Source organism: Natator depressus, chromosome 9 (genome assembly GCF_965152275.1).
Source record: "Natator depressus isolate rNatDep1 chromosome 9, rNatDep2.hap1, whole genome shotgun sequence".
NCBI lineage: Eukaryota > Metazoa > Chordata > Testudines > Cheloniidae > Natator > Natator depressus.
This window is the reverse complement of record NC_134242.1, coordinates 75,821,442-75,847,839: the sequence shown is the minus strand read 5'-3', so window position 1 is coordinate 75,847,839 and position 26,398 is coordinate 75,821,442. Positions and strand designations below refer to the sequence as shown.

General features: G+C 45.2%; 1 protein-coding gene across 2 annotated transcripts; it reads left to right on the top strand.

Moving 5' to 3' along the window:
* Positions 1 to 2,070: 2,070 nt before the first annotated feature.
* Positions 2,071 to 25,073, top strand: RAB41 (RAB41, member RAS oncogene family). Of its 2 annotated transcripts, none has more exons than XM_074964484.1 (8): positions 2,071 to 2,273; positions 7,351 to 7,409; positions 8,722 to 8,775; positions 15,711 to 15,819; positions 16,096 to 16,207; positions 19,827 to 19,920; positions 21,375 to 21,441; positions 22,709 to 25,073. In XM_074964484.1, exons 1-8 carry the CDS (start codon positions 2,195 to 2,197, stop codon positions 22,771 to 22,773), a joined length of 639 nt encoding a protein of 212 aa, XP_074820585.1. In that variant the 5' UTR covers positions 2,071 to 2,194; the 3' UTR covers positions 22,774 to 25,073. The 2 variants fall into 2 exon arrangements, with proteins under 2 accessions (XP_074820585.1, XP_074820586.1); XM_074964485.1 differs by having other exon boundaries at positions 2,074 to 2,273; positions 15,714 to 15,819; positions 22,709 to 25,072.
* The last annotated feature ends 1,325 nt before the right edge of the window (positions 25,074 to 26,398 follow it).

The window sequence follows — 26,398 nt, the reverse complement described above, 5'->3', positions numbered from 1 at the left end:
ATGATCATGCGGGTCCCTTCTGGCCTTAAGGTTTGTGAGCCTATGATTTACACATAAAACCCTTTCAAATCAAATGACAGGACGTCATTTCCTATATTTCAGATTTTCCCTATAACCATGGTCATGTTTGCACTAGGAAAATTCAGACCCATAATTTCGACCCGGGTAGTAATGTTGAAAGTACTGTACTAGTGCGTGCAGGACATCAGCATTCTTACTATGTGACCTAAGTCTTCAAGGCCCATGAAGGCTAAAAACATGGTGTTGTTTTTGCAAATGGAGGCTTATAGTCTACAGTACATTTGGGCAGGGAAGCGTAGATCCCTGTTATCCATCGGATGGGTGGGCCCCTGTTATAGGTGGATTAGGGGAAACCCTGGTATCCAGCTGCTGCGGAGCCCCTGGAATAGATGCATGGGGGGATTTTATGTAAAAATCTGGTGTGTGTGTGTGTGTGGGGGGGGTGTTCCTGTTACAGGTACATTGTGTTATCCATCTGGTGGGAGGTCCCTATTATAGGAGCATGGGGGACCCCCTGTTACACATCTGGTGGGAGGTTCCTGTTATAGGTGCATGGGGATCTCCTTTATCCATCTGGTGGGAGTCCGTTATAGGAGCATGGGGGGACCCACCCTTACCCATCCGGGTGGGGGTAGCTAACAGTCTGGGGAAAGGGCAGGGATGGCCTTACCATGAGGCAAACTGAGGCGGCTGCCTCAGATGCCAGACTGTGGGGGGGGGGGCACTAGGACCCAGAGTGTAGAAAATTGTATCTGTTGCTGATGCATATGTATTCTCTCTGCTCTAGATGCACAGAGATGGTGGAGTGCTGTGCTGGAGGATGGAGGGCACAAGAGACATAACAGGCAGGAGAAAAGGGGAGAGGGAATAACAGAAAGCAGCAGGAGCTGGAGGGAGAGAGAGGAGGAGGAGCCTCTTATCTACCTCTCTAGCACCCCCAGGAGCCTGGACTGATTAACCCCAGCTTCTCAGGGAGCTTCCTGTTTCCTGCTGCTTCCCTGAACCCACTTGAGGAGAACAGGCTGTCAACTGCAGTAGTAGGAGGCAGTTAGACCCTTAAGACGCTGATATCTTCCCTCACTCAGGCCCTGCTACCAGCCTGCTTATTTGTCCCCTTCAATTGAGTGTTGAGAGCCACGATAGCTGGCACAGAACAGCAGTCATGAGTGAAAGAAGAAAATGCCCCCTGGGCAGCATTCAGAAAAAAAAGAAAGCAAAGGAAGCTTTTCTATCTAAGCAGAAAGGAGCTCGCCTGAGATACATAGACACAAATGTTCATGGTGAGCCTTCTGGCCCCAGTGAGGATGTGAGTGATGAGGAGATGCCTGATCTTCCAGTTAGTCAGAGTGCAGGTGACCTGGCAGCTACTGCAACATCCATATCTCCATCACAAATGGATGGAACCACGCACATTCCTGAAGAAAAGTGTAGATCAGAGAAGACTGTGGTGGAGGTGCAAGAAACAGCTCCTGCTGAGTTTAGTTCCTTAAGTCTAGATGATCCAGGGCTGTGGACCCACTTGAGCAGTAGCCTGAGGGACTTCCTTGTACTGCATGGGCCACAGCAAGTGAAAATCTTCATGTTCCCCAAAGACAATGAAAATAGAAGTTTCCATCCAACACATTCCTGGCGTGAAATCCCCAATGGTGACGAAGTGGAGAGGCCATGGCTTATGTATGCAAACCCCCAGAATGCTGCGTGCTGTTTTTGTTGCAAACTCTTCCAGTCCAATGTTCCAGCCACATTAGGTTCTACAGGAACAAAGGACTGTCAAAGTTTTGGCCCAAGCAAGGGGGCATGGGGGGCGCCATTTGAGCGCCCCGCCTCAGATGCCAAAATGTTGTGGACCGGCCCCGGGGAAGAGGGTTTGCCCATCGCACCTCAGTCACTGGCTGCGTTGGGCTGTTAAACACCCAGCCTTGAAATCAGCACCAGCGCGCCACGTGACGATTCGGTGACGTCACACGACAGGAACGGGCAAGCTGGTACGTGAAGACGTCGCTCACGCGCCGGCCGGGATGAACCCAGGGCGCAGGGGGATGACGTTTTCGCTCTCTGCGTCTGCGGAAGTGACGCCCGAAGCGGTGGCGGTGGGTGGATCCCGGAGCGGTGGGAGTTGGGCAGCGTCTCTTTTTCCCCAGTCCCGGCTCCAGCTCGGCCTCCCCGCTCCGCCATGTCCGCGCCCGGCAGCGGCGGCGAGTTCGGGAACCCGCTGCGCAAGTTCAAGCTGGTGTTCCTGGGCGAACAGAGCGGTGAGCGGGGCGGGGCCATGGCTGGGGGGCGGGGGGTCGCTCTGTGACTGGGGTGGGGCCGCCGGGGGCGGGGTGGAGAGACAGGTCTCCGTGCCTGGGCGGGGGTAAACTCGGGGGCGGGGCGGGAGGGATTTGGGGGCAGGGTGGAGTCCGTGCCTCGGGGGCCGCGGGCGGGGGGACACCCGGAGCTGGGGGCTGAGGCCTGAGGCGGGGCAGACCCGGGAGTGGGGGTGCGGTGTGGCCAAGTGGAAGACTCAGTGGCTGCATCAGGGGCCCAGGGTGTGGCCCCGTGGGTTTCCGCAGGAGCTGCAATCATCCCCCTCCGTGATTTCTAGCCTCTTGGGGGTGGGGAGAGGGCGCTGCTGTCATCGTCCTGGTGCTCTTCGCACAAGGCCAGACACAGATCTGAGCCCTGCTCACCGTTCCTGGGAATGGCTGGCTGTGTCCCCAGCATTGCTGACCTGGCCTGGTGTGTGGGGTGTCCAGCCCGGCTCTCAGCTCTCCAGTCCTTAGCCAGGGATAAGACCTTATCTGCACCACGGAAATCCACTGTTCTGATGATGACACGCCCCTGTCAGCACACTTATAACATGCCTGGTGACCAAGCACAAGTGCCCCAGCCAGATCATCATATGCCTCCCCAAATCCTTTGCTCCAGACACAGTTCGGTCTCTGCCTTTTTGGTGACAATGTGGATGGAAGTGTTTGGAGTTATAGTATGAATGTTGCAAATAGTTCTTCTTTTACTCTTCTGCAGTGCACTGGTTGTGATCTCCCCAAATCCACAGTGTCTGTCAGCTGTGTCAAGAACTGGGAGTGGACACCCAGAGAGTAGTGCAACTGAAATGGCTTTAGAAATGGCCTAGTGTGGATGGGGGACAAAACTGCATTGGTTCAAAATATGATTCAGTGTAGGCACACTGAACTTTTTATATTAATGGTGGTTCACTCCCACCAGTTCAGTTGTTTAGTGAAGCCCACTGTGTGTGTTTTTGGCATTATCCAGCTTTGCAAAATTCTGCTCACTCACTTTTGAGCAGGTGAGTTTGAAAAAAGCTCACTTTTTTATCACAGGATAAGCAAGCAGACTTTTATGTCTTGGCTGGCTAACGTTCATAACATGTGCGAGGTTGCAATAATATGTGCGCACATAGAGCATTGAGATTACTATTGAGGTTCTTAGTGGGAAGTCGGTCTCTCCACAGGCTGAAAGCTACTGGGTTTAGTGCAGGGGTTCTCAAACTTTTGTACTGGTGATCCTCCTCCATTGCCCCCTTTCACACAGCAAGCCTCTGAGTGCAACCCCCCTTATAAATTAAAAACACTTTTTAATACATTTAACACCATTATAAATGCTGGAAGCAAAGTGGGGTTTGGGGTAGAGGCTGACAGCTTGCAACCCCCACATAATAACCTTGTGACCCCCTGAGGGGCCACAACCCCCAGTTTGAGAACCCCTGGTTTAGTGTAATGCCAAATTTCTGGGAGCTGTCTGTGGAGGGTGTTCGTGAGTAGGGTAAAGAGATTTCAGGAATTCCACTCTCTGCACTTGTGGGAGAATTGCATGATCTTAATGCATTTCCACTAGACTGCTTGGGGGAGCACCATGGCCAGGTGCAAACAGTCAGAAAGGGCTTTTCTTGTTGCTCTGCTGAAAGCTCACATTTATGAAGAAGGATGGTCCAGTGGTTAGGTACTAGCCTGAGGCTCAAGAGACCATGATTCAAGTTCCTGCCCCACCACAGGCTTCCTGCATGATCTTTGGGAAGACATTGAGTGTCTCTACCTCATTCTCATGTGAAATGAGAATAATAGTACTTCCCTACCTCACAGAAGGGTTGCAACTCAAGGATAAATATTTAAAGATTGTGGCCCCGCCTCCCTAATTTCCCACAATGGTGAACACTGAAATAGATAAAAATAGAAAAAATGTTTAAAAATAGACATGGATATTGTCAGTCAATATTATTTAAAAAAAATTGAATTCTGTCTAGCATAATTATGATCCAAGTGCTATAATGTTGCTGTTTCAGATCTGTGTGGCCAGAAATTACCATTTCATAAGTGTTGTTAAACTGTAACTAACCCTGGTTTGGTAGCTATCTACACCAAAATATGGTTAAAGTACTTATGGTGACTTCTGTCCAGCTTTGTAGAACACAGTTGCAAAATATGATTATCCCCAAATGTGTTTAAGCAGCTGTTTTTCAGTATAAACTAGGGCTGAAAGTACAGTGTTAAGAAGCTGTATGAGGGAGCATGGTCCAGCTTGGGAAGGCAGTAGAGGGAGGGTCACTGCAGTGTGCGGTTGGGGTGGTAAAGGAGTACATGAGAAAATCTAAGATCCCATAAGGCAGATTTCACAGTGGTGGCCTGCGGAGTGCTTGGTTGTCAATGGAGAGCCAATTAGTGCTGGCTCTTTCTCCATTCAGCTACTAAACAGTGCTTAAGGAAAGCTAAAAATATATTGTTTTCCTAATGTTACTATCTATGTTGGCAATGGTTGTAGTTTCCACAGATAAGTTAAGCAGTTCTGAATGGATAGGAAGGGATCCATATTAAAACTTGGACCCTGTTATGAAACCACTTGATAGCTCCTGTCAAGAAGTTATGCCCTTTTCCTATGAAGGGAAAGAGAGGGTGCTCAGAAGCATTGGTGCAACTGAAAAAAGTAGATACAAGTGAAGAAACATAGGGTCTGATTTCATACCTGTTACAAGAGGTGTAATTCCCATAGATATCTCTAGGTCAAACTCCATAGTGATGTAAATAGGATACAAGTTGCATATTGGTATTAAATAGCCAAAAAATAGCATAAGTGGTATAGTAGTGTAACTTATATAGCCCACTCTCATCCCCTCTGTTGCAGTTCTACTTAACCTCTCTCTCACTTCTGACTCTTCCCCTCACAACAGAGGCATACTTTATCTAGTTCCTCCCATCTTAAAAAAAAATCTTGACCCCAATTGCCTCTGCAACTACCACCCCTTCTTCCTTCTGTCTCTAAGCTCTTTGTAAACAGAGCAGTCAGTCACTGTCTAGAGTTGCTTTCCAATCTGGCGTTCTTCACCTTACAGTCTACTGAAACTGCTGTTGTGAAAGTCTTTAATTATTTATTCATAGCCAAAGTTCTGAACCAGTACTTCAGCCTCATCCTCCTTGACCTATCAGCCACCTTTGACATCATAGACCATGCTATTCTTGAAATTTGTCCTCCCTTAACTTCAGTGACTGTTTTCTCCTGGTTCTCCTCCTACCTCTCATTGCTCCCTCAGCATGTTCTTCAAAGGATTCTCCTCATCCCCCTTTCATCTAGTTGTGGGGGGTTCCACTGGACTCTGTTCTTGGTCCTCTTTTCCATCTCTAGATTGTCTCCTCTGCAAACACATTCAGTTGCCATCTCTATGATTACAACTTGGAGATCGTCTTCTTCTCCAAACTAAAATCTCAGCCTCTCTCTTACTTCTCATTGTAGTTGTCTAGTCATAAGCTCAAGCTTAACATAGATAAAACAGAACTCTGGATCTTCTCTCCCCAGTACCTCATTTTTCAATCACTGTGGACAACACTACTGTTCTGTGTCTCTTGCAGGCCCATCACCTGTGCATCATCTTTGATTCAGACCTGTAGCATCTACTGATTGTTTCTGCTCAGCATCTCTGAGATACAGCCTCTCCTATCCATCCACACAGCTAAGACTCTCATCAAGGCTCTCGTCTTGATTACTGCAATATCTTTTTTGCTGGCCTTGACAATTGCAAGCATTTACTTCTCTCCCTGGTTCTTTAGACCTCAGAGGTCCTTAGCTGAGCTCAGAATTTACCCCACCTCTTTCTGTCAAGGGTACATGTTTCTTATTGATGGTAAATCCCAGTAAGAGCTCTTAGTTTGCTCCGTGTTTTTCTTCCATCTTCTTAGATCAACCATGCCACTGGATACCATAAAGATGACCTTCCTGGCAGAGCTTAGCTTGTTTGCCTTCTATTATCCTACCATTCTGCCACTGAAGCCATTGAGATTTCACAACATTTATTTTTGGTTCTTCTGTGACTTTCTGCAGTTCCCTATTAGATCTTCTCCCCACAAACTTGACCCAGTCATATCCATTCAAAATATTACTGCAAAGTTCACTTTACTAGCCCATTGTTTTGACCATATCGTCCCTCTCTTTGCATCCCTTTACTGGCTCCCACTTTTCTGTTACATCACACACGAGCTATTTGTCTTCATTTTCAAGGCCCTTCACGGCCTGTCCCAACCCTCCCTATCATCTCTCATTCACTATTGAGATGTCAGCTCCTGCCTCTGATCAGCCTATGATACCAGTCTCCATTGCCCACTTGTTAAATTTTCAAACAAGCAGCTTCTTGCTTTCTCATGTGCTACCTGTCGTACTTGTGAGGAGCTCCCATAAACATCGACAAAGCTACCTCATTATCTACTTTCAAATCCCTTCTTAAAAAATTCCTCTTGTGTGATAAAAATGGTTGGTCTGCTTGTGTGCTGAAGCCACTGCCTATCATGCTGCCCAATACTGTCACACTGTTTCTTTGTACTCCACACTAAGCTCTGTCTGTATCCATTTGTCTCTTAGTTAGTCCCTGCCCCAAACAGTTTACAGTCTATCTCATTGTTCTGTTTGTGCAGAGCCTAATACAATGGTGTCCTGGTCTGGGACTGGGGCTCTTAGGTATTACAATACAAATAATTTATACAGATTTGGCATTGTTTTGGGTGAGCAAAATGAATAATTTTTAAATCCCATCTACACTTCAGCTACAACTAAGTTGAGGACCAGGTTACAGTATACTTAGTAATTAACTAGTACAACCTTGAAAATATCATGTGGCTTGGTTAGATCTATTCTGCATTATATTTTAACCACGTTGTGAGTGGGTTCTTTGTCTAAATATTTAGTAGTATAGACAGTTTCTTACAGACCAAAGAAGGTTGTCGCAAGAAGAGCAACAAACGCTGAATTTGGAAACTTTATCATTTGAATTAACTGTGCTTTGTGGGAAGCATTCTTACTCCTTTTCTGCCACTTGAAAGTAACTTTTTTTCTCTCCTCCTGCAGTCGGGAAGACATCTCTGATCACCAGGTTTATGTATGACAGTTTTGACAATACTTATCAGGTGAGTGGGAGCCCAGTAAATGCTTTCTTTTATCAAAGTACATCAAATTCCTTCACTGTTTGGGAAGAACTGACTTTTCAAGAACTGTGATAGAAGCTACATAAGCCTGGGATTACATCCCTGACTATCTTGGCTAATAGACATTGATGGACCTATCCTCCATGAACTTATCTAATTCTATTTTGAACCCAGTTATATTTTTGGTCTTCACAACATCCTTTGGCAATGAGATCCTTAGGTTGACTGTGCATTGTGTGAAGAAGTACTTCCTTATGTATGTTTTTTAAACCTGCTGTCTATTAGTTTCATTGGGTGACTCCTGGTTCTTGTGTTATGTGAAGCTAGATGCATGACGTTTCACATAGGTGGGCGCTGACATCTCAGTGCCATGTGGAGATAGGTAAGATGTGGAACCTGTGTAACTCTCCCTCCTTACAGAGGCTACACAGTTCCCTGCCTACACTGAGTTTCCCAGCAAGTCGGACTGCCTAGATAAGTCAGCATGAGCATTTTGCTTTCTTCTCAGAGGCTATAAACAACATAATTGCCCACAGTTATGAGTTCTCACACAGCCCTTTCTAAGCAAGCACACTTATTCTTAAGGTGAAAGCATTACAGAGAAAACATATTAAACAATAAAAGAACCTACACACACCAATAAGCTTTACCAGAGAGAATTCAACTCCCACAAAGGCTCTGGCAGGTGATCAGTTCTTCAAACACCACCAAGGGTTTTTTCTGTGGTTCATAACAGCTGTTAGCTCAGAACAAGCACTCTCATGAATTTGTAGTTTAGGACTTTGATCTTCAGATTCCAGGAATAGGTAATCTGCAGATAATGGGTTTCTCCTCAGGGCATAGCTTCAATAGGTTGGATCAGGAGGTGGGAATTTGCATTCACCTCCTCCCTAGCATTTCCTGGGAAACCCACTTAATTTTGTCCCAAAAGTTCCTTCTTATCTGGTACTTTGTTTAAAATAGCCTTTTGATGCTCAGAACACTTCCCAGGGTTTACATCACATCTCCTCCCTAAAGAAGTTATGCAGTCCTACAATAAGAGATAAGGTTTGCATGTGTAATACAAATGGATTCCAAAGCTACTTAAACTTAATTCAATAAGATCTTGCAAAGATATTGCAGAAAATTGCCCTATCTGTCACTGTGTAAGACACTCTCTCATGGACGGATTGAGGCGATAAATGCACATGAACAACCTTAACTGGAAGATTTTTGAGACTAATAAATATAATGCTTTACAAACCAGTATAAGGGGATAAATTGCAGGTTACTGAGACCTTTTTCTTCTTTTCAGGCAACCATTGGAATTGATTTCCTCTCAAAGACAATGTATCTAGAAGACCGCACGGTGAGTGGGGATGCTGTAATTAACCTGGCAAATGCAGTCACAAGAGCCGCAGTTGCCCCCGCACACAGTGTTTCTGCCTGGTTCTTCATGCAATGGCCATTCCTCCAAACCCCACAGCAGCCTTCCCAGGGGCAGTGTTTAACAGGAATTGCCAGACCTGGTCAGGCTAGTAATCTGTCTTGCATGGAATCCTGTTGTACTGGCTCAAACCACTGGTCCTGTTTCTGATACTTGCGATACTTGGTGCTTCAGTGGAAGGTCAAAAAAGCACTATGCAAAATTGTGTCAAGTTCACAAATCCATATGCTTGAAGAAAAGGGCTGTCTTTGTGTTGTACTTGTTGCTGCTATATCACAGGCATAACATGCTCATTCTCAAAAGTGGCTGCAATGCTGCCTTTGGGACTGTCAGTATGAATGAATCTAAGTAGACCAGAGGTGATTCTGCTCTGTGAAGTTACTGAAGATTTCTGAGGCTAACAAGGTCAATTCTCACAGGGCAGGTGGCTAGATAAGTCAGTAACATAATTCTAACCTACAACATTCAGATAACAAACATATATATCTGAATAAAGTCAGTGAAGGAAGGAAAATGTTCACTGAAGCAATACAGTTAAGTGTGTCCGCTACATGAGGCCCCTTAGATTCCTCTCTTATTCCTTTTGGTATTCCTATTCCTTTCCTGTTGAATCTCAAATGAGTACTCATCACTGGCTGAGCAGGTGAAACTGGTCTTCCTTTGGAGACAGTCGCTGCTCCTGAGTGATGTGATGCTAACCCTTCTGGTTGGGTGGCACTGGGCATGCTGCCTCTGCACCTGATCTTCAAACCAGAGCAACATCCCTCTCTCTGGTCCACTGTGGCAGAGAATGAATTTCCTAACTGCCTTCCTCTCGCATTATTTCCACGGTTAGCTTTCTGAGTCATGTAGGGGGTCCACCAGAGGCCATAAAGCCTGTTGAATGCAGGCAAAGATGGTGAAATGGGAGATGACACAGGAGCAAAAATACCTGCTCTCTGGTTGTCTGCATGTCTTTTCTCACAGCGCCTTGTAAAATCTAGCACCAGCCGTGTCTGAGATAAGGCTCTGGCTGCCATGCTTGGATGGAAGCATGACAGGGCCTTGGTTGCACACTGGCCTAATTCACATTTTGGTGCGTTTGATGTATCCTCCCCTCAGAGCTATCCTTGTTCCAGATGCTCAAACTCTAAATCCATCCTGTGTTGCCTGTACCGTGAACAGAAGAAACAACTGTCTCTAGCCCCTAGTGCATGTACTTTTCATTCTCAAAATCAGCCCTCAGTAAATTGCCAAAGAAAAACACACACGGGCTTTGACTGTGGGAGATAGAACACAAACATGCTACTTACAACTCATTGCTTGTTGGGTGGATGAGACGCACCAAATTAAATGGAGTGCTGAGGAATCTCATTTACCTTAATGAGTACCCATAACTGTCAGAGCTCCATGTCTCAGCTACAACCTCAGCCTGGGAGGATGGATGGAACTTTGTCCCTCACCTCCCAGTATTGCTCACTAACAGGCTGAATTCTCAAGTACAAGTTCAAAGCTTTGGGGCTTCATTCTTCTTCATACTATGAATCTTTAACTTGTGTGATCCTGGAATGGAAGAGAGGAATAGGCTGCTGAGGTGTGGAGAGATTTGACCTGGAACTGAAGCTCTGCTTGCCCTCAGCCATCAGAGTGTCTGGGTGCAACTCCCGAGTCAGTGTGATTGGTAGGTTTTTGTAGATTTCTTTAGGGCTTGTGAAAACTGGTCCCACATGGCATAACCTTCATCAAGAGGTAAGGAAGAGCCTAGTTTATGGTAGCAATGTCAACTGTTAGTAAATTATCTTGGGATGGTGTGAAATCTGAGGGAGCACAGAGGGCTTGCAGGTAGTCCTGCTTTTTAGGCTCCCATGTAATGGCTTCCAGTGTCTCCTGTTGTATGTATTCCCTCTTTCCACTGTGGGATCCTCTGTTCTGAGCATGAGTGACGGTAGGCCAGTTTGGAGGGTGTTTGATAACACTATATCAGGAGAGCAAACACCTCAGTTGAAGGTGGCTGGGCCTCAGGCATTATCCTACCTTTTGTGCTTTACACCTTATAATGAGATTAAACAAAGACCCTCTTGGCTTCATAATGAGCTAATCTACAAGAGGCTCCAGGATGATTTAGTCCTTATGTATTAGGTATGATAGCGTACAGCCATATGTAGGTAGCAAGCATTGTGGATAGCCCTGTCCTGTCTGACTGCCAGGATGCAGTGATATAGATACACAGTCATAATCCATCTCTGGTGGATGTTAGAAGTGATTTTATGAGGGATGTTTTGGTTTTTCACCGAAATAGGGTCTGTCTCACAGGTCAGCAGGTTGGTGTGGAGGCCAAGTGATGGTTCTGCCATGTTGTTTGCGGCCATTGCATGGAAGGGATGGAGAGGTACCTTCATCACTCTTCATTCTCCTGCACTGCATTTTTGTTCCATTTTAACTTTCCTTTGAATGTTTTTGTGTTATTTTTTGCCTTGCAAAATAGTTTTCTTTTTATTTCACTTGGGTTTTGGTTTTATTTTGTTTCCATTTTTCCTGCTCTTCCCCTTCCTCTCCCCCCACATTTTTCCATTTCCCAGATCAGGCTGCAGCTGTGGGACACAGCCGGCCAGGAGAGGTTCCGCAGCCTCATTCCCAGCTACATCCGTGACTCTGCTGCAGCTGTCGTTGTCTTTGACATTACAAGTAGGTACTGAGCCTGAGCTCCTGCAGGGGCCTTGCTGTTAACAGGTGCCCTCTAAGTGGAGGAGACAGCTCTGTTTTTGGAAGGGGCTCCTTTCCATATGGGATGGGCTAGGCTTGCAGCTAGAGGCCTGCAGGTGTTCTGTAGATGGATCTGCTGCCTCTGAATGAGGTAGCCGAAGTCTTTTCTTTCCCACTTCCAAATGTAATTCTGCCAAGGCTGCTTAGGGAATTGGGAAATCATTGATTTCTATTTACTCAAATCTCAAACCTCAAACCTTAAAGATGACCTACAAAGGGTGAGTACGTGTGTGAATTGGATTTATGCCTTTTTATATCCCTCTGTGTTATTAAAAAAGGTCTTAAGGGTTTTTCGGACACTTTTATGTACTTGTTTTAACACTAGAACTTTAGGTTTTCTCTGGACAAGTAGAGCACTAGAAGGAATTTAACAAAGATACCAAAGAAGTGAAACCTGAGTTGGGGGAGTAACTTTTTTTTTATTTTCAAACTGTGTGAAACTGCATAACACCAACTTAAAAAACTGCACAATGCATGTCTGGGTTGTCCAAAGAGCCCTCTAACAAAAAGGGAAAGGCAAGACTTAATATTCCTGGCATTTCTAAAGAATAAACAACTTTGAAGGGAAAACACCCATCAATCAAACTTTCTCTAAATTAAAATGGTCTTGTCTATATGGGAGGTGTAAGCTAAGGGGTGAATTTAAATTGATAGTTGTACTAGTATAACCCCTGGGGTAGACACTTATTCCATTATTAAGAGTTCCTTTTCTTGGTTTAGTTTATCACTTGGGAAATCAAAAAGTAATTTATATCTGAAGAAGTGCCCACATGGAGGGTTATACCAGTATAGCTATATGGTATAGACCAGACCTAAGTAAAATAAAAAACACTGCCCCAACAGTTTTTCCTTTGCAGGTTCCCTTAAATCTACAGCTTCGGATACAATATTCTAAATCCGAAGGATTTATGGGTGGGGACTACTTTTACTTTTGTCTTGCACTGTGCTGAGTACATAAATGTTTAACAAGTAAGATCACTTTTCTGCTTGAATTTTCCACAGTGATTTGTAGTGGGGACAAGCAGTTGAGGTCTCTGTAATTTCTAAGCTTACTCCACTTTGGGAATGATTGTCTGAGACTTCCTTTGGGGAAGGACCTCTGGGGTGGCAGAACATACACATGTAATGTGCTATAGGGCACCATGCAGGAATTTGAGGTTGAAAATGAGGACAAGTCTGCCTTCTGCACATAGACATGGACGTGCTCGGATATACATTGGGAACACCTCTAGCTGAGGTTGGAGTTTGAGAGAAAGGATGCGCACTCTGCCAGTCTGTGATGACATCTATCCCTCCCTGCTCCTTCCAGGGTTGGATATTGCAAGGGGCATAACATGCCATTCAGCCTGTACTACAGCAGGCTATGGGAGGCTTGCAGTTCTGTTTGGACTTGGAGTAAAAGATTGTCCTTACACAGCCCCGGCCACAAATGAAATGGTGAGAGTTGGGGATAGGAAGGATGTTACGATTGTTTCCCTTATTCTCCTTACACACACTAAAAAAAAAAAAAAAAAAATGTACATATATGCAGTCTGTCTCCACAGCAACTTCAGCTTCTCCAAACAGGCTTCAATAAGTCAAAACAGTCTAGCAGATCAGCAAAGCTGTGGCACCCCATACAACATACTTGGGTGCCTGCTGAGACAAGCTGGCAGAGCAGGATCAATCCAGAATGAGTGCTTGAACCTCGCAGTAACACCTTCTAGATACATGGCTACCACTCATGTTCCTATGTAAGTGAGGCACTACTGGGTTTGGGGCTCTTGTGCAATCAAGCAGGTCCATTTCCTCCATAATAGTGTGACACTCCTTCTGAAGTCTGTTACCTTGTACTATAAGGAGACCAGCCAACTTGTGCATACCAAAGGCTACGAGAGAAATATCTGGATGAGGACCTCTCCTCCTTCCAGAGTAGGGAAGGGGTTTCTCTCTCTACAGCACAACCCTTGTACAGCACTGCTTAGGGTTTTGTGGTGGTACTACTCCCCAGAGACTGTCTGAGCATCAGTTTTTTGACTTCTGGGAGCCACTGGAGGCTAATAAGGTATTGCAGTTAAAAATTGTTTTTCTATGTCTCCTCCCCCCCTGACCCTCCCCTCCCCACCACACACACCCCTTAACCCATCACCTTAGGGTTGTGTTGCTTCTGAAACCGTCTCAGAAACCTTTGTGTGTGTCAGACCATGGCTCAGTGTTGGTGAATTTTTATGCTTGTTCAAACACAAACTGCTTGTTAGTTCAGTGGTTCTCCGTGTTGTTCAAGCAACAGTATTCCTTTACTAGAATGAGATCTTGACTGTACCATCCAATGCCCACCACCTTTGATTCAATGGTTTATCCTATGGCTATGCTTATGATCACAAGGCTGGAGTTTGGAGCAGCTTAAACTCCATCTTGTTTAGAGCCTGTCTGGGTGAATTGGAGGTGGGCAGCAGCAGTGATGTGTAGACCACCATGGAGGTGCATCATGAAGCTAAGGAATGGGCCTAGGATACAAGTCAAACCTGAATCTTGAGGGCTCATTTACAGTGTAGCCTAGTGGCTGGGATTCACTGTCCTGGATTTCCTCTGGCACTGGGGGACGCTAGCACAAAGCAATACCCTTTATAGGAGAGGGGAGGGCACCAAGGACGTGAACACTTAAAGTTAGACCCCATCTCTCTTGAAGCCATAGGGCAATGGAGTGGATTCTAGTGCTAGTACCATGGGGGTTTGGAGAGGTGTGGTCTGCCAAAGCATCTCCAAGAACAAGTCTCTTCCTAAACAGAATTTGGCAGTCTGCCCTGCCTTCCTTCCTTCATAAAAACTGGCACGTTCATCTTGTAGCTAGTGTTGGGCACTTGCAAGCTCACTCAACTAACATAATTTTTCAGGCATAAAAGGGCCATTGTTCCAAACTGCTGAGTAATGAGCATTTGTGAGCACATCGAGCCTGCTCAGATATTCCTACTGGGTCCTTTCTGGGGCTTCCTCCAGCTCACACTAAACATGTTGGATCACTGGGAATGTCAGTAGCAGGCTTTTCTCACCCCATCAGACTGCTCAGCTGAGCAGCGCAGCTAACAGGATTACAGTTGGTAGCATTTTGGGGAGGGGGAATTTGAGGTGAAACTACTTGATATATTTTATTAAGCATCTGTTCACTCACCGTTGTGGTATCTAGGGGCCTTTTTTGAGCCCTGACACTTCATGTAGGTAGGACACACCTTCAGGCAGGCATAATCACTGTCGCTTCTTTCTGACCTCCCAAGAACCTCCTGTGGATGTGAGGATGGAGTGAGTGGGGGAAGGAGAAATAACATTTTTAAATTGTGGTGTCTCCTGTAGTCCCTTTCATGCTTAGATAGTCTGACTGGGCTAATATGGCTGCTGTGCTAGAGACCAAACTGCCCTCTTCTTACCAAGTAACTGGTGCATGTTTCTGCTTTTCATGTTTTCCTGCAAGGGAGCACTGAATGCAGTTTGTGAGCTTGGGCTTGCTGCGTGTGCTTTTTTTCTTCCTGAAACCTCTTGACCTAAGCTTACATGAAAATCCCCATTACCCTCTTTTGGATGCTTGATGCTGAGGAGAATGTAGATGCTATTTCACTATGTTGTCTCCTGAAGAAGTTGTCCCATGTCTTTGCATTGAGTATAAATCTGAGAATTGCACAAGGGGCACAGATCTGAGATTCTAGCTCTCTAGACTAGGTGTGTTGGGGAGGCAGCGCATGCTCCTCCCTTGGAGGGAATGGCCAACATGGTAGGTTACTTACTGGTCACCTTTCACAATGTTAAAGAGTGTTGGAGGGTGCCAGTGGTGTCCTTTTTGGTTGGAATGGCAATAGCCTCAAGGTAGAGCTCATTGGTATGGGGAGCGGGAGGGTGTGAACTTCATGGGACTCCCAGGCACACAGAAGGGGTAATTAAAGTAGGCCTTCTTACAGCCTGAAATAGAACAGCTGGGTTCACTGCTCTTTGCGTGTTCAGGGGGCTGGTCAGCAAGGCAGGTGTCCAGTTCCCAGACTGAGACCTGTAAACAGTTAGCTCTGGCAAATAGCCTTTTCTCTAAAGGACAGTTTCCTCCTTTCTTCTTTTTCTCTCTGCTCTCTCTGCTCTCCCTGGCCTGGTACCAGCAGGTTCGGCTACAGCTTTGGGACACAGCAGGCCAGGAGCGGTTCCGCAGCCTCATTCCCAGCTACATCCGCGACTCCACCATTGCTGTGGTAGTCTATGACATTACAAGTGAGTGGTGCTTTGATGTCTCGTGTTTGAAATGCTACGCTTGAGAGAGGGGCTAGTAAGTGTACAGTCATGAGTTATTACAGAAAGATAACATAAACATAACTGTCTCTTCCCTTCTGGGTGGACAAGAAGTAATCTAAGGATGTCATCTATGCAGTGCTGGGGGAATTGGCAAAGCATAGGGGTAAAGACACAGGTAGTTTTGGAAGTGTTTCATTATCCCCCTGTTTGAAAGAGCCTCTAGTTAACATGCTCAATCCTCCCCTCTTCACACAGATCTGAACTCGTTCCAGCAAACCTCCAAGTGGATTGATGATGTGCGAACAGAGAGAGGAAGTGATGTCATCATCATGTTGGTGGGGAATAAAACTGACCTGGCAGACAAGAGGTAATGGAGGGGAATTGGTGACCTTGCCAGTTTGATAGCAAGTGGCTGGTATACTTTTTAAGGGGACCACTAACTGTTCTTAAGCCCAGACTACAATGGCCCTGTGGGGCTTAAGTAGCCAGTGATGAGTGAGATTCCCACTGTCCTTGCTGTTTGTTCCATAACATATGTAATAGAATGCCCAAGGTGCTTAGTCTTGTTAGACTGTACAAATAATCATGGTTAGAACAAAGTCAACTGAAAACGCTTCCCAGCCTACCAAAACCAAGCACCTGCTCCACACTGTTTGGTACAAAACACGGCAGATAAGACTGAAAAAGTAACTTTGCAAAAGTCAGGAAATTCTGGTTCCCACAGCAACATTAAGTGGGTCTTTGTGCATGGCAAATGTAAGAGGCCCTGTCAGGTTGTCTTTGGTATCAGATGTAGGTGTGTGGAAAACAGATTTTACAAAATCTGAGATCAACAGAGAGGCTTCCTACAAAACAGAATTCCCTGCAGTAGCACAGCAGTGCAGTGTTTGGAACCAGCAAATGAAACAAACTCACAATTAACAAAAGTGAATCTGGCCACTCTCAACTGTCCAAAATGAGACAGGTAAAAAGTAAGCTTGACTCTTCAAACTCAGTCTGGTTTACTAATATAAAACGCTACTAGTATGTTAAAGAAAGCAGTTCAGTTTTTGAAAAATATTTTAAACGTGACGGTGTCACTTCAACACGTGTAGCAGGGTAGTTAGCATCCTAGGGGACCAGAGGCTTGCATTCTTTAATCTCTTAACTTCAGATTCTTATCCTTAATGTTGAATTCAAGCTTATGACATTAATTGAAATTTACTTTCTATGAAGGACAAAGTGCACTGAGATTCAAATGTCACATAACTACCCTTGTGATGGAACAATAGAAATACGGTAGATACAAATAGTGGCTGTGCCTTTATTTCATGATGGATAACCTCTTAAGCATGTTTGCTCATGTATATCAAGTGCTAGGCACCTCGGCACATTGTTAGTGAGGGAAAAATTAGACTGCGCAGTATTTTTTTAACTACTAATTTCAAAACAGTTACCTTCAACTATGTCAAAAGCACTAACTTTACGGAGTTCTGGTCCATGGAAAATTTGCTTCTAGTTAACCTATTTGCGTTATTGGTGTACAGTAAAAATCTAAGTTGCTGAACTGGGGTAAACACGTGGAATTCTCACAGCCAAATGTAGTCTTGCCAAACTAAAGCCATTCACTCCAGGCTGCACACAAGATACTTCTGTTTGCTGGGTGAGGTTCAAGCCGTAAGAGGAATTTAAACAGAAATGCTTTGTCAAATATAATTCTTTCACTGGTATGGTAGCCATGCTAGAAAAATTGTAAACATTCAGCCAAACCCCTTCAGTTGGCTATTTAATTTCCTCTGCTTTGATGTAAGGCTCAACAAGATGTCTGACTGTACAACTCTGTTAAAGGGGTATTTTTAATACTTCAGAACTTTTAAATCTGCTTTTTATTTTACCATTTCCATGAAGTATAAAAATCATTTTAGAGTTTAGCGCTTGCATTCTCTGCTTCCCCCGTTGTGTTGGTGTTACACAGTGCTCATGTGACATGATACTCAACCTTGCAAGTGCATATTGCTGCCATGAGTCTCATTTTCTCCTTGGCGCTTGTCTACCCTTACCACTTCCCCTTCACTTTGGAGAACATGCCTTGCTGCTGTGTTCAGCTTTCTAGCCCCACTGGGAAGAGCATATACAGTTCTGTTAACTCATCTAGCAGTGAGTTAATCACAGGGGCTAGGCTCCTACTCACTATGCCACCTTAGTACTTGGGCTACTGACAGATGCTCTGTGTCAACTGAACTAAGCCATTGTCATGTTTACTTCATGCCAGCAACTCTAATTCATTCCCCTGTTGCTCTCCTATAGTTCTGTTCTCAAAGCTCCTTTCTACCAAGGTTACTCTACAGAGTCCCAGCTTCAGTGGATGCCACCATAAATGATGCCTTACTACCATATGTTCCAGGAACGTTGAAAACTCTTCCCACCCAGGAACAACTTAAACTAGGTTGTAATTAACACACACCAAATGCTCTGGACTGAGAAATCTGCCTGACAAGGATTCCAAGCTGCCTCACTTTGGATCAGCCAGGGAAAGTGACTAGATAAAACATGAGAACCATGCTCTATCCACAGTAACGCTATGACCTGAGCAATTAGTACTTTATGTCCTTCCTGGGTTCCCAGAATAATATCAGTCATCTGGCTCTTGGATTTTGGGCTTTCTAATTTTTAATAAGCTTGTGAAATCTGCCACTCTTGTCATTTTCCAGTGCTGGAAAAAGACACAATAGGAACCTTATCAGTCATCCTCCCCAGGATGACAGATGGGACAGACATGTAGGGCACCCTGCGTATGCCAGCTCATCATTTGTACCAGCCCTAACAAAAAAGCCAGAGACTTTGCCATGCTTGCAGTATACCTGTAGTTGGAGTGCATGTGGCATTAGATATTCCCACCCCGTGGGGTAATCTCGGTGGTATCAGATGCTTTGCTTATGAACAAGCTAATGTGATCTAACACCTGAAACTCTGGTCAAAGCAAGAACCTGCCTTGTCGTGTCTAGAGTTTTAGGTGTTCAGATCATGTTGGTTAGTTAAAATACTGCACCTCTAATCCTCAACTAAACAAAGCCCCAGTGTCAGTCTGAGCCTGGACATGAATTCTGTGTCTTGATAAAGTCCTCAGGAAACTGTTAGCCCTTTGGGAAGAACCAGGTACTGTCCTCTAAGCTGTAGTGTCAAACATGTTTGAAGAGTTGAGCTGTTTATTTAATTTGTCATTTTATTTTGTGTAGCCTGTATGTTTTCTTTCCATGCTAATGTTGTTTCAGTTGCTGGCTAGTTCCTTTGTGGTTTTCTTTTAATTTCTACTACCATTTCTGTCTAGTTTTCTTTTGTTTTGGTTTCTTTTCTGTGATTTGTTCTCATTGCTGTAGACAGGTTTCTATAGAGGAGGGCGAGAGAAAGGCCCAAGAACTGAATGTGATGTATATTGAAACCAGTGCTAAAGCAGGATATAATATGAAACAGGTAAGTACAGGGCATTGGTCAGGGATGCTCTTGCAGGTGCTTTGCTTCCAAGCAGCAGCTCAGTACTTCACCTCCTGCTGGAGCCTTTTTGAGACCTTCCTATCACCTTACGAAGTTTCCTTCTGTTGACTTGGGGGACTTGCTTTTTGCATGGCTGCACACTGATTCTGTTGCATTAGGTACAGCTGAAGAGGTTCCTTCCTTCCCCCACAAGAAGGCTATGAATGAGACTTAAGTGTGTTGTTACATGAAACTCACCCGGTGCAGACTCATCCTTATTGGTTATTATAATCTACATATTCCCTCAGCTGCTCATTTGGGTTGGTCCCTTCTTAGCTGGAGCATAAGAAGGTAAAGGGAGGGAGGGGCGTAAAGGCTCAGAAGCCCTACGGTCTCCCTTCTTGGACAATGCTCTACTATTAAAACCCTTTACTGAAGAGTGTTTCAGTCACAGAAGTCTGTAACTCATGCCTTCTCTCTCCTGTCTGTTCTTCCTTCTCTTGCTCTTTCTTTCCTGTTTGCATCTGTCTGTCCAGGCAAATCACTACGGAAGAAGGTGAGCAGAGAGCCAAAGAGCTGAATGTGATGTTTATTGAGACAAGTGCGAAGACTGGATACAATGTGAAACAGGTAGAGCAGCACTGTGCCCTCAGGATGCAAATTCTGCACTTTTTCCACTTCACTGTGATTAGGGAGATGAGCTGCTTTATGGGTTTTGTGCTGCATCAAATCTTCACTTCCCACTTTACCCTCTGCCTCCATATTCCCAGCCTCTGAAATTCTTCCCTTTAGGCAATCAGTGTGTCCTTTAAATAGAGGAGGCTCCCTCTCTTGCCAAGCCAAGGGTGGCTCATTAAGGTAGAATGCTAAGGGATCCTGTCAGCAGCTGACGTACCCTGTTCCCAGACTGTGACACCAACAATACTTGTTGCATATACTGATATGCTAAAGTATGTCAGAGCTTTGGAACCAAAGCACCTGTGTTCTCTTCAGATCACAGCTAAATTAGTGTCCTGTGGAATTTCCTTTCCCAGGTGGTGGTTTCTGCTGGGACAGAATTAAACCTTGTTCCACATTTACTTTGAAGTACACCCAACATCATTGCTGTCAGGACATTCTTCATCTCTGATTTGCACTAGTCACAACATGCTGCAGGGCAACAGGTTTGGCAGAAAACCTCACACTTGGGTTTGGGGACTTCTCAAACTAACTTCATTTTACTCTTTAACTAGATTACTCTGCATTAGTGTAAAATTCTGGGCCTAATCTACTTGATAGCATTGCTTTATTTGCCTAGCAGAATTTGTAATGCATGAATTTCTGTCATTCTCTAGTGCTGCAAGGTAAGTCCAGCTTTGTGTGTCCTGGGCACAATTACCATGCTGCACCTGAGGCACTGTTCATGATTTGTCTAAGGTAGGGCAGGAAGAACATGGATAGATAGAAAAGAGTCTGTCCCTAAAGGCTAATGTGCAGCACTCTCAAGTCAACCCCTCTACTCCTGGCTCACTGCCTCAGAGCTTGGATTTCTTTTAACTTAAAGGGTAGACTTTTAAATACCATGTCAAACACCGTGTCCCTAGAATCCTGAGCTCATTCTGGAACAAACTAGATCAGTTTAGTGGTGGATAGCACTGTCCAGTAACAAAATCAATAATAGCTATGCACAGAAGCAGTGGGGTTGGAATGGTAAATTGCTGCATCTGACTTGCTTCCCTGTTGAGTGGAGGATGGAATTATTAGCCAGCTGGCTCTTAACATCCTGGCATTTTGTGGAGCAATGGTCTGGTACATTTAAAGAAATAAAAAAGCTGAAGCAAAATCCTGCACCAGAGGTGTGCTTTGTGGATGTTCAGTAGTTTACTAAACTTGATAAAATGTTTGGACTGGGGTTGAATAAAATCCTTAGAGATATTCTTGTGAGGACTATGTTAATTACTGCAGTGCTGGCTAAAATGTGTATATAACTCTTAGCAAAACCTTGGCTTTCCAACAGCAGCTGTAGAGAGAAAATTGGGTTTTTAATCATTTACTTTCTTTGACAAGTTCTGCGTTCACCTGTTGCTTTGGTTGCTGCCTTTCAGCTTTTCCGCCGTGTGGCTGCTGCCTTACCTGGGATGGACAGCACACCCGAGAAGAGCAAAGAAGACAGTATCCTTGTCTGCTATGCAGTCACTTTCTTATTTCAAGAGTTAGCAAGGTTTCCTTGTTGCCAGGTCTGGCTGCTGTCCTTGACAGATTGAGAGCAGTCATGGACCTCGATTCAGTTGCATCACTGTAAAGCATAAGTAGCCTTTATATTGTAATGCTCACCTGCATGTGTAAACTGAGGATCTGCAGCCAAATGTCTTGGCCACTTGCACCACTGGGGCCAGTATTGAGCTTTTGCTGTTTAGGCTTGGTGTGAAATGTGTTTTTTGATTTGTAATGATTCAGTATGATCTAATCTTTTCTGATTCTGTATTCTGCATGCCTCGGGCCATACAGACCTCCTTCTGACTGGCTTGTCCCCTTCAAAGTGCTGAGTGAGGCCAGTCCCCCACTGTTGCGCATCATGTCTGCTTTTCAGTGTACATGCTCTGTTAATGCATCTTCCCTTCTCCGGAAGGGTGACTGAGAGGCTATTCAGAATTACAGGAGAGAGAACTGCCAAGTGGGGCTTAGCTAGAACCCATCAAACTGAGCTCCTAAATGACTGTCTCAGATTGAAGGGCAGGAACATAGCCTCTGCCAAAGCAACAGTCCATAGAAATACATTACTTGCCCATGTATCCAGTTAATGCTCTAACAGCAACTGGTGACTCCATATGTGCACACACTGGTAATATAGCATGGGGTGGAGACAGTCAGTTGTTCTTGAGAAGCATGATTTGTGGGGCTAGTGGTTTGCCATGGGCTATTTATGGAGAAAGACCAGTTCAGATTTATAGTAAAAATGCCCCAAATCGCAGGTCACACTAGTTTAAAGCTACAGGTAGTTGCTAATATGTTGTAGTCAAAGTGCTGGCTTCTGTCAAGGAGAGTAGGTCCTGTACTGGTCAGTGCATGCTGGTTCAACTGTGTTATCACACAGCCTTGGTTGTCAGATGCCAAATCTATAGCTGTCACTTCAGTACTTCTTCCTAGCCTCAACCTTCACAAAGGCAGCAGCTCTCTACCAGTGCCTTCAGCCAGCTGTTGGTTCTGGAGATGTCTGCTTCAACAAACAAACCTCATAGTTCCTGGCATTGATGCCTATGTACCAAGCCACCTAGGTGGCTGTACTTGTTACCTGGTTCTTAACTGTGGAAACCCCAGTTTTACTCCTGGGTTAGGTAAGGTCTGTGCTTTGTCCTGTGTGCTCTACTGGACTTAAGTTGTATTGTGATGCTTTGCCCATGACGCTGGCCAGGTGGCTTCCTTAACTTGTCTTCTACAGTGATTGACATCAAGCTAGAGAAACCTCCTGAGCAGCCAGTAACGGAGAGCGGCTGTTCCTGCTAAAGTGCCCGTTGTATAGCAACACTTTCCCTGATTGGCCAGTCTCACTGAAGAGCATCACTTCTCATTGGCTAGGCAAACCTACTTTTTGTGAACTGAAGAAACAACTAATCAATCTACTAAGTGAGCGAGCTCCCTGTTAGCTGGTGGGGAACAGCCCTGGCTGCCCCTTCTGTTGCATGGTATGAGCCCTGAGTGCAGAATGAATGTTATGTCCTCTTTTAGTTGTTGCACTTTGGCACCATGGTGCCCTTTACTCCATCCCACACCTTGGGCCTATCTGCACAGGTGTATTTTTTCCTGTGAATGCAACAAAAAAGCTGCCACGTTAGGGAAATAAAGCTGGGGGTTGTTTCTCCACCTCCCTAATTGCCTTGCATCTTAACCAGTTTTCCTTCCACTCCAGTAATGTTTTCTCTTCCACACCCCACTTCCTTTTTTTATTTTTTCCCCTTCAGCGGCTTCTCCTTTAAAACTAGTCACAATTTGATTTGGCCTTGTCTGTTTTGAGAGTTGGGGGTGATCTGTTCTCCATGTCTGGCTTCTTTGAGAGGGTGCACAGTACAGGCCTCCCAATCCTTCCCTCCTGTGGTTGGTCTTAGCCAATTCCTGAGTCTTCTCTTTTGAGGTTTGGGAGAAGGAGCTTCCCAGCCCTCCTCACTTCCCACATCAGTGTGAGAGCTGAGCCCTGGACATTCTACTCCCAGTCTGCTCTAGCACAAGCCACTGATCTTGTTTGCTCCCTTTGTCCTGTGGTGGGTAGAATTCCCCAGGATCATTGGCTTCAGTTGGATTCTTTGCCCTGGGGAATGATGTCAGCTGCAGGGGAGGAGGGTAGACAGACTTGCTGCAGCATTCAGTCTCTGTGGGGGAGCCTGCCTGACTTCATCTGTTAATGACCTGGGCTCTATCTGTAGGCTACAGATGAAATCTAGAATTTATCCCTAGGATGTCAGTATTAGGACTGGGTATCCCGGGTCCCATTCTGGTTCTCTTCACCTGCAGACATACTGGGAATCTCCTTTTTCTTGTGGAACATGCACAGTCTACTGTCTGCTAGCCAGACATAAGATACAAGCTACACAGTTACTAGTTATGCAGAAATGGGACTTGCACTGCAGAAGTGGCTCAGTCCAGTGCCAGCAGCTTCAACCGATGTGGTGCAAGGGCAGCTGAGCATCTCGTATTCCACTAGGTTGAATCTGGGTGACAGCAGTTTTACTCTTTTAACTATCTAGTGTGTTGCCTATGAAATAGAACATGGCTACCCTCAACCTTGCAGCTGCCTTTGCCGGAGAACCTCCCCAGCCCTGTATGTGGGGAAGATGCTAGGTCATAACATTCCCAACATTGGGACAAGCAGTAGGATGGCTTTGTTCCCACCTTTATAGGAGGGGAAGATGGGATTAAATAAAGGGAAATGTTGCTTTTTTGTGGCTGCTTCTGTTCCATTAGCTTGGGTTGAGGGAACATCTCCTAGTGACTCTTACGATAATTTTAAAGGGGATTTTTTTAAAAAGTAATTTTTGCCTCTGTGCCCACCCACAACCCTGCTGTGATCAGACTTGTCCATTCGCTGAGAGGAAAGTACAAGGAAGAGATGGAGAAGTCCTGTTAGACCATCCATTTGACCACCTGGTCTGTGTAGTGGTGTCAGGGTACGTCCTAAAGAAAGGGTAGAGACAGTGCAGTAGAACAGGGGCTTAGGCGGCGTGCATCAGCATAAATTCTATTTCCTCTGGTATAATGCCTGGTTGGTCACCACTTCAGCTATGTACTCTTTGTGTGAACCTTGTGGTCCTATCCAGGAAGAGGAATGAACTGTCACTCTTACCTGGATGAACTAACTTGAACCCTGATAGCTGGGATTTCCCTTTTGGGAGCACCAACTCATGATGCCAGGGCTGGCTTTTCTGGTTGTGTTTACTTAATGGCCCTGGAGCACCCTGCTTCTGGTTAAGGTAGATACATTTGGTATGTGGTCAGCATTGTCCCTTCCTCTCCATGTGAGTTGACCTGCAGGGAGAAGCTGGGATGTTTTGTTCTTTGTTTCTCCTTCCTATTCTGGAGTGTTCCCTTTTTCCTACCTAAAGCTCTCAATGGCCTAGTCTGAGTCGTTTAGAAACCACCCCCAGGGTGAAGCCCTGGCCCATACTATGTGTATATACTCCCTGTTGTGTGGGAATTGCTGATGTTCTGTCAGTGTGTCTGTGTCTGCAGTAGAACAGGTTCCGCTCTCCCCTCCTTACAGGCAGACATACCCTGCCACTGTGTTGTATTGGTCTCTCGAGTCACTGGACTTTCTTTTTTGGGGGTGGGGGGGGGGAGGGGTGTAGGAGGGGGAGAATAAGTAATTGGGCGGGAAAACCTAGTGAAATAAAATAGTTCACTTTCCACTGCCTTCCCTATGAATGTGCATAATAGTGAGTGTGTGTCTCTGGCCCTGCTGTCTACTAGCTGTTAGCCAAGTAAGTGTGACTATTAATATGAATAGCGACTGTCTGACCACAGCCGTCTATCACACTAAATAAAGTTATTTCACCAACACCTTTTCTATGTTTGTTTTGGGGAGAGGACTGCTGCTGCCACCATTTACTTTACTCAGAGCCCCTGCTCATCAAAGGCCAACACCAATTTATCTGTGGAGGAAATAGGTAACAGGCTGTTCCATCTAAATGCATTCTTCAGCTATAGATGTTCTGTGACGCTGAAGGGTTGTCTGGGAAATGTCTTCTGGATTCTTTATACATCTCAAAAAGAACCTACCACTTTGGCCTTTAGGATATTTTAGTCACTGTTTCTACCTAGAAGTTCTACAGTCAGTAGTGCACTTAAGTCCTATACCTGCTCATTCTGATGAGACACATACATACAAAAAGTAAATGACCCAGTTTCATCAAATCATAGACTATCAGGGTTGGAAGGGACCTCAGGAGGTCATCTACTCCAACCCCCTGCTCAAAGCAGGACCAATCCTCAATTTTTGCCCCGGATCCTGAAATGGCCCCCTCGAGGATTGAGCTCACAACCCTGGGTTTAGCAGGCCCATGCTCAAACCACTGAGCTATCCCTCCCGTCTCTTTCATGTGAACTATGAAAGAAGGCCTAGTAGTTATACAGTTTTAAAGCACTCTACAAACCAGTTGCAAACAAAGTATTGTGTACTTTACAGATAGGGAAGCCAAGGCTCTGAGAGAAAACTACAGTGCCCTCAGATGATGGTGAGTTAGTTATAGGCTTGGGATCCCGGAGTCCTGACTCCTCCCAGCCCCAATACCCATTGTCTCCTGCTTTAACCAGTATGTACCACTTTTTTGGGAAGAAAATTTGTATGTGCCAGTTGCCAAAGGACGAGGGAAGGAGAGGCAGAAATGTTTGCTCATTTCCAAGCAACCCCTGACAATCAGAGTAGGGGGGTGCTAGCAATAAGTAATAGGTGCTGCTGCTGACACTAAGAAGCCTGCTGATCTAGTCTAGCTAAGACCTGTCAGTTGTCTTCCATCATGCTGTGAAGTCAGATAAGTCAATGAAGAGTGAAAACACAAACAAGAGGAACTTCTTAAAGTACTTATCAGGGCCCATGTAAACAGCTAGCTCCCTATGGGGTCTATTGTGTGCTTGCAATGAG